The 7,947-nt window shown below is 43.2% G+C and overlaps 1 protein-coding gene across 1 annotated transcript; it reads left to right on the top strand.

Moving 5' to 3' along the window:
- The first annotated feature begins 89 nt into the window (after positions 1 to 89).
- On the top strand, positions 90 to 5,266 carry ccdc78 (coiled-coil domain containing 78). Its single transcript, XM_068583734.1, is given in 16 exon segments — positions 90 to 225; positions 475 to 606; positions 685 to 771; positions 933 to 1,289; positions 1,877 to 1,927; positions 2,015 to 2,103; positions 2,396 to 2,474; positions 2,614 to 2,739; positions 2,823 to 3,019; positions 3,259 to 3,433; positions 4,089 to 4,132; positions 4,223 to 4,289; positions 4,429 to 4,529; positions 4,611 to 4,675; positions 4,961 to 4,980; positions 4,982 to 5,266. Coding segments are annotated over 16 exon segments (1,734 nt in total). The 5' UTR covers positions 90 to 147; the 3' UTR covers positions 5,048 to 5,266.
- The last annotated feature ends 2,681 nt before the right edge of the window (positions 5,267 to 7,947 follow it).

Here is a 7,947-nt window from a genome sequence, read left to right as displayed (position 1 = left end):
GTGGCAGCTAGCGGTGCTATTCCTTGATTACAATAAAGTATGAAAAAAACTGTCCACATGTTTTTTTGTGTGTCTGCGTTGAGGAGCCATGGCAACATTGTTGCTGGATACAGTGCGTCCGTTACGTAAAGCAACGGGTGACAGTGAATGCAGATGGACACACAGGACCCCAACAAAACCTCCAATGACCTTCAGGAGCGACTTCAAGCTCTGACCGAAGAAAATGTGAGTAAATGACTGCTCAGTCTTTATATCGCTCCAGAAAGAAAAGGCCAGTTCGGTCTCTGTAATGTTCGTCTCTAAGTTAAACCCGCTTAATGGTGGAGGTGAACAAAGGCCACAAACCCAGAGTTGGGTCGCTTGACGTTAATTGCCCTTCAGATGCAACGCGGGATACAATGAGAGATGCTGAAAGAGGATAGTGTGCCCTTGTCATGTCATCGTAGAAAGTTGTGTCTGTTCCTCTCACTGTAGGTGCAGCTGCGTGACAAAAATGAACGCCTTTTCACCAAGGTGGGCTACCTGGAGAGCAGACTGGGCCACCTGGCCAGCTCCAACACAGATATGTCCTGCAGGCTGGTCCAGAGTGAAGAGGGAAAACTCAAGGTAGAGTCCATGAGCTATGAGAAGCACGCGTGAACTACAAGTTCAATGTATCTGTCAATCATCCGTCTGAACTTTCAGCTCTCCAAGGAGCTTGTGCAGGAGAAAATCCAGACCAACAAGATGAGAGAGCAGTTTGAAGAAGAGACGTTTGAGCTGAAAAACAAGGTGAGGGTTTGTATTAGGTCATAGTGGAGGAAACAGAGTGGCTGAAATGTATCAGTGAAGCTAGATGAAAAGGTTTAATGTGCCTAAAAAGGTTTAGGGGAAGCGTTTCCTTTGGGTTCAAATAGAGTTTTACACGTTAACTTTCCTTTCCCTTTTCGTAGATCTTGAACCAAGCCAGTGTTCTAACGCAGCTTCAGATGAAGCAAGACAAGTTACTCAGGGAGCTCCAGTCTGCTGAGGCTCTTCTGAAAATGGGGGAAAAGAGCGGCCAAGACCTGACAGAGGAGCACGGCACACTGAAGAAGAACTACCTCGCTCTGGCCGAGGCCCACGACCAGGAGCTGGCCAAGAGTGGAAAGCTGAGTACTGAGCTGCTGGCGCTGGCCCAGGCCCAGGACGCCCTCCGAAGGCAGCAGGAGGAGCAGCAGCAGAGCGTGGAGACGAGCACCCAGGGCCTGCACGGCGAGCTGGACAGGGTGCGGGACCTGATCAGCCGAATGTCAACCAACAGAGTCAAGGTGAGACCGTCTGGTCATTTGTCTTCAACGCTCTTCAGATGCAGAGGAAATGCAAACGTTAACAGGCCAAAGGGACATTTGAGCTAAGTTCAAATCAGTCTATTTATGTTTTGTTTGAGGGCTTTTGTTGTAGTTGCCCACAGCAAAATCAAAATGGGACATTGTTGAAAGTTATCACTTTTTTTTTTTAAACCAAACACAGATCATGTTAGTCCCATCTCAGGACTAACATCCAAAAAATAAAATTGTTTTTCTGCTCCAACATAAGCATGTTCTGGATAATATTTTTAACGGTTCATGCAACCTACATTGCAACATCATTTACTGTATTGTTCAATAAGAAAGATTAATATTTCCAATATTATTCATCACGTTATTCTCAGACAAAGCCTCGATTGTGCAATAAACTAAATGGGTTTTTGAAGGCAAGAAAACACCATATTTATAAATCATGTTTTCATTGAAGCTTTTCATTTTTGATTGAACTAAATCTTCAATTTGAAACATTTACTTGTCCTTGTTTCTGTTTCTATTCATAATATTGTATGTTAAATGTTTATTCCATCTGTATAACATTGTACATACAGCTTGAGGATCTGGCAGCTTTGGACAAAGAGCAAAAAACTATGAAAAAAACTGTAAGTATTGTTTTCTTTGCAGCAGTGGTCAACACATATGTTTTATAGGCATCAGTAAACGTACCACTGGTTCATATGCTCACACAGCTACTTGGAAACCAAGATGAGATCAAAGACATGCTGGAGAAGATGAAGAGCAGCTACGAGGAGCAGCAGAAGAAACTGGAGGAGAAAGTGTGAGCTCCAGCGAATGTTTGTCATTTACTCATGCACAAGCTTGATTATGATGAAACATCATCATCTTTCCATTTCCAGTCCTCAAACAGACAAACTCATCTCAGGAAGTATGGCCCAGTGTTCATCCCACACACATCTGCTCTGTGGTCCCTTCTTTGAGTTTTCTTCTAAACCGTGGCTTTATTTGCTGTGTGTGATGTGGTCTCTTTGCATTGATCCTGTGATGTGGTTCTCTGGAGGGGGTTTTGGTCGCTATACTCTCCTGTTGCTGAGCCTGTGTTTGGTTATCAGGGTGGCGATGGGTAAAGAGCATCAAGAGAACAAGAGAGCCATCCATAACCACCGGCAGGAACTGTCTGAGCAGAGTGCGGTGAGCATTAACAGATCCCATACTGATTTGCAGAACATCCTTCAATGATTGGAGGTATTATCCCTGTTTTGCGACCTCTGAATGAATGCTTCCTCTGTGAAAGTCTGTCAAATCACACTGTTCATTATTTCTATCCAAGGCGCTGATGTGCTCTCAGAGCCAAGTGAAGGTGGTGGAAGAAGAGAACTCAAAGCTGCAGCTTCAAGTCAAAGAGCTGAATGAGGAATACCGTGCGAGGCTGGTGTGCTATTTACGGGACTTAGCCGTAAGTTGCAGCGCTCACGCGACCGATGAAGTAACGCTGCACAACCTCTTAACACAACATCCATCCGCGTGTCTTTTGTTTAGGAGTACATTGACGGACTTAGAGAAGGTAAAAGACATTCAGAGACTTCTAAAATGAGGGCACACGTGGACAGCATGCTCCAGGATGTCCGTTCCTCCTACAGGGTCAGAGAGGAGCAGCTCGCCAACGCCGCTCGCTCGTACAGGAAGAGACTTCAGAAGTTCACCAAGACCCATCAAGCTCTTCTTATTGCATACAGGTGAGACTTCCTGTGTGCTTTGCTGGTTGTGTAGACATGGGTATGTGTCTTCTTTGTATGTTCTGCTGTGAGAATATGAGAATGTGAGAATTCAAAAGATCTAATGGAAGATTGGTTTTTCATTTCATATGAAAAAAAAGCAAAGATTAACGATTGAATCAAAAAACAAAACCTCAGGAGCAAATTCCCAGCTAATCCACAATGAGTAACTGGCCACATCGCTCCACTGTGATCTTTAGGGTTCAGAGGGACCAGATCTTAGCCCAAATGGGGTGCGGTCTTGACCCCGGACCTCCCGAGGCCAACTTCAGCCTGGAGCCCACTGAGCTCAGAGATGAACCTGAGAAGGAACTCCATCACCTCCGCCAGGACAAGGCGAGGCTGGAGTGTCAGCTGCAGGCGGCCAGAAAGCAGGTATCACAAAAGAAAGATGGCGGCTTTGAAGTGAGCTGATCTGCTTTTGTTTCGTCTGGTCTGCTTGCTTTTGATCTGGGATTATTCTTTGTGTCCATTCTTCCCTTATGAAGCCAAACAGTATTTGTTTTGTGGTGAAAAAATGTCATTAAAGTCTGTGATGGATGGGTTACTATGACATGGTGTGTGGTTGTCATAAAGGCTGTTGCAGCAGCGTCAGCAATATACATATTTATTTCAATGTGTCTGTCTTTTGTGGAAATCTGCTAATTTGCATCGAAGAGCAAAGACTGGAATTATCTGCACCTGGCCAACACATATCTGAAGCGCGTGACTTCCTGTAAAGCCAGAAGTTGTTGTTTTTACATTTCTAAACAAGATACATCGTGTTAATTACTGAGCTCAGAGAGGCTGCTATTTGATTCTGTTCATTTCAGACGTGTGTTCCTATGGGAAATGATTTTTAGAGAATGTAATGAAAGCTTAATCTTTGGATATGCACAATAAACATAACAGTTGTTCCCTTTTTAGCAGCAAAGTATTTCTGCTCAGATTATGTTCATACACTTAAAATCTTCATTCATATTGCCTCGTAAGTTTGACATTGATGTATTTGTGGTGATTCAAGACCTTCTCCCGGATCTTTCCCTTCCAGGTGGCTGTCCTCAAAATGCCCGAGCAGAATTTCAGCCGCCAGGAGTGAGTGTCATTTATGCATTTTACCAAATGACAAATGAGGTCAGCTGTGGATTTGTCATAAAACGTTATGAAAAAATGTATCTTCATCAGGCCGGCATGCGAGGAATCCTGGTCAGACGTGAAGAAACAGCTGAGGGAGATCGCAGACTCAACACTGGTAAACAAAACTCTCTCGTTACTTAAACTTTGGATTATCAACTTACATCCCTAAAAAACGTAACATTCTACAACCTTACTCAAAAACAAATACACAGTTTTCTTCGATAAGGATGATTTGATTCCCTTTCTTCTAAAAGGTGGGCCTTGAGAAGGAGCGCGCTCTTCTCCTCACCAGGGCAACAGTTGCAGAGGCGCAGGTGTGGGAGTTGCAGGACTATGTTGACAATCACCTGGGCAGGTGAGGAAGTCCCTGGATATGAAAGTCAAACCTTGTTCACTTTCTAAAGAGCGTGACATTGAGCTTCACCTCTCCCTGCAGGTACCAAGAGGAGATCACGCGTCTCTGCAGACTCCCTGGACTACAAGAGGCCGGGCGCTCCCAAAGTGCTAATTCTTCACTCCATTGAGAGAAATGTCCACAAATTCTGCGCTCCAGTCATATATTGCAAGTTAATATCAGATTGCACAGTTTTTTAGGTAAATTTCAAACTTTAACTTTGAAAAATGAGACGTGAAAAAGTAGTTTTAAACATATTTCAGTGAAATGATGTACACAACCAAGGGATTGAAAGCTGGTTTCATTCAAATGTATTTTCAAGGGGCTACTAGCTATAAACATGAGAACATATGTGTGAACATATGTATGGTGTGCATTTGCTCCATCACTAGGTGGTGCTGCTCATACTGGTGGGTTTCTCTATGAAAGGCCCCCAAAGAAATCCGGCCTTGAGAAAAAAATGCCTGGAATGTTTGTAAAGCTTATGTCAATTTCACGAGCTGGAGAGAAGAAAGCGTGGTGACAATGAGGGGTCACCCTGGTGAGAATAATGTCATTACATGTTACCCAGACACATACACACACCCGTGAACACTTTCCCTCAATGCCGCGCTGGGAACTCTGGTGCAAACAAGCTAAGCTTTTTCCAAGAATGAGGGTTCATATTTATAACCTTTAGTGTTGGTATGAATAGTCATTTATTCCCATTAAATCCCTTTAACAGTGAAAGGGTCTGCATTTTTTTCTGTTGGGTTTTGGTAGCTGGGTTTCCTGCCGCAGTGCCATCGCTGGCATAACTAATTATCTTTGGGGAAATATACTTCAATTTGAAGGTTTTATTAAAAAGTGTCAGTACGATTTATGTTGAAAAAGATTTTTTTTTTAAAACTGTAATACTTTTAGTTACGATACTTCGGGGAATGATGTGAAAAGTAGAGAGGATAGAAAAAGTCATACGCATGTCACCCCAATCCTCTTTTCGGGGGGCATGCCAGCCCTGGGAGGGAAGGAGGGAGCATGGGTGTGAAAGTTTGAGAGGAATGGGAAGTGGGATTTTGTTAGTAATGTATTACACTCCCAGGGCCCTGGGAAAAGGGGTGGGGGGTGTTCATCTTGGGTCTGTGCCAACATAGTCACTGTGCCAAAGTACTGTGTGCTGGGGGACCACTCCTCTCACCGGCAGATCTGTGGGAAAATCAAAACCAGGTTGTTCTTCGCTGCTTCACCGACAAAGACGGAGAGATGATGTGCCTGCAGACGCTTCTGCAACAGTGTACATAAAGTTTAGAGTAAACAAGAAGCAAGAAAAGTAAAAGATAAATAGTCGAAACTGTGACCTTGTAAAAGAGCAGAGGTTGAAGTCTGGGGCACCACAGCTGGTCCCAAAGGCAAAGTGCCAAATGTTCTTCCAAACTTGGAACTCAAATTTATTGGTCTAGAAACTCAAAACAACTGCATTTTCTGTTTTGTTTTTTTTGGCTTGAGGCTTGTGTGTGTGCCCACACGTCATTTAGAGTACTTTGCCTGGTGTTTATGTGTCAGTCGTTTGACCGTTTGTTCGATAACGTCAGCACCGTGCAAGATGCATGACGCTTTACATGCGTGTAGTTGAGTCTGAAGAAGGGCGTGGCCCGAGCAAGGGCCATCTCGAGTAAAAGCACTTCTTTAATATGATGTTTCTTTTGGCCAAAGTTGCCATTTAATGGTCGTTTTGTTTTGTGTATATCTTTTGCATTTTAATCCGTCAGTGTAAGGCACACAATGCAGAAATTACCTTTGAGTCAAATTGAGTCTTTTTTCACAGGTGTTGCCTCTAAAGAGCGTTTCAGCTCTTATTATTCAGCTCAACATCTAATCCACTGAAATGCTCCTCAACAGTTTCATCATCTTTTATACTGATTATATCAAAACTTTCTAAACTGTAATTGTCTCATTACTATTCCTGTTCTTTAGTTCTAGCAACAATAAAGGATAAATTTAAAACCTTAACCTACACAATACATTGTTAGTCTTGTCTGTAAAAAGTCCAGTAAAATAAAAAAACAAGCTGAGCTTTTAACAAGATGCTACATTATATTTGTACATTTTCAGACCGACTAGAAACCACCCACAATAATACTTTTGTTGTCTACAGAATCATAAAAAATGAAAATAGTTTTAACAAAAATCTATGTAAGATTAGCATTCTGCTTTATGCGAAGAGCCCGACCAAATCAACTGTTTGAAGTTTGATTATTTACTTTCTCTCTTCTGTTTGGTTGAAGATGCTTTGGGCCCAGATTTTGTTTTGTGCGCTGCACAGTGGGAAAGAGGTTGGATGAATGTGTCGTTCTGCGGATGGGAAGCAGGGTGGAGCGATGGAGAGGAAGTACCTCACATGGCCTGCGACGGGCCACTCGTCAAGAGGCCCTTTGTTTTAGGAGGTTAATGCCTAATTGATACAGGCTTAATGAGAGCGGCCTGTGTGTGAGCCGGGGCTGCTGGACGGCCCGGCCATAATTGGAACGGACAAGCCTTGTGTGGAGGAGTGCACAGGGAGAGGATTTATGGGAACGCAAGGAAAGTAGAGGCAGAGTGGGAATGAAGAAGAAAAGGTGACAATGAGCAGGAGGAATGTTGCGGCAGTGGGAGAGGAATCCGCTGTGCTCGTGAGAGCATCGCAAGATCATGAGAAGGAAAATGTAGAGGCAGTGGAAAGTTGAGCATGAACTCCAACCAGGATGTTCCCATTGGTGCGAATGCTCATTCCAACTGTAGGGATTGTTTCTTGAATTCTCCCATGACACTGATCAAAGTTGATTCTCGGGTTATTGGAGATTTTACACGCATTGTACCAATAATATGATTGGTTATATATGCGATTTGTATAGTTATATTAATGAGAAAATGCAAAGAGATGCCGGTGTAAACTATGTAACTGATGTTTTCTGAGACACCTGTCTTTTCTTTTCTGGTGAGCTGTCTTTTCGACCCCCTCTTTCAGTCTGAAAGTCTCAGACTATTCATGCAAGAGTCCCCAGCTCTCTCCCAGACAAGCTTTCAGCTTGAAGGCTAGAGAGGCATTAAGAGGGAGGAGGGAAGGGGCAGCAGAGGGAAGCACAGAAGAACCGTGCACTTCAGAAAACCTTGAAGAATCAGGACTGAAAGCAATGGGGATTCTGGGTGGCTAAGAAAGAGGGCAAAAGATTGAAAAGAAGAAAAAGACATAAAGGGGTGATTGTACATGATTATAAAGATGAGAGTGGAAACAATAGAAAATATACTTTTGTAATAGTAGGCTTGAACAGAGGGAGCTCTAAAATGACAAATTTCTCGGTATTATTAATTGAGAAAGTTTCAAAAAGACAGGATGTAGGGTGAGAAAATGGAGGAGGAAGAA

The sequence above is a fragment of the Clinocottus analis genome, unplaced genomic scaffold, assembly GCF_023055335.1.
Source record: "Clinocottus analis isolate CAN_PGR_092001 unplaced genomic scaffold, fCliAna1.0.p SCAF_19, whole genome shotgun sequence".
In the NCBI taxonomy this organism is placed as follows: domain Eukaryota; kingdom Metazoa; phylum Chordata; class Actinopteri; order Perciformes; family Cottidae; genus Clinocottus; species Clinocottus analis.
The sequence above is the reverse complement of the archived record's forward strand: the minus strand, read 5'-3'. Positions and strand labels throughout refer to the sequence as shown.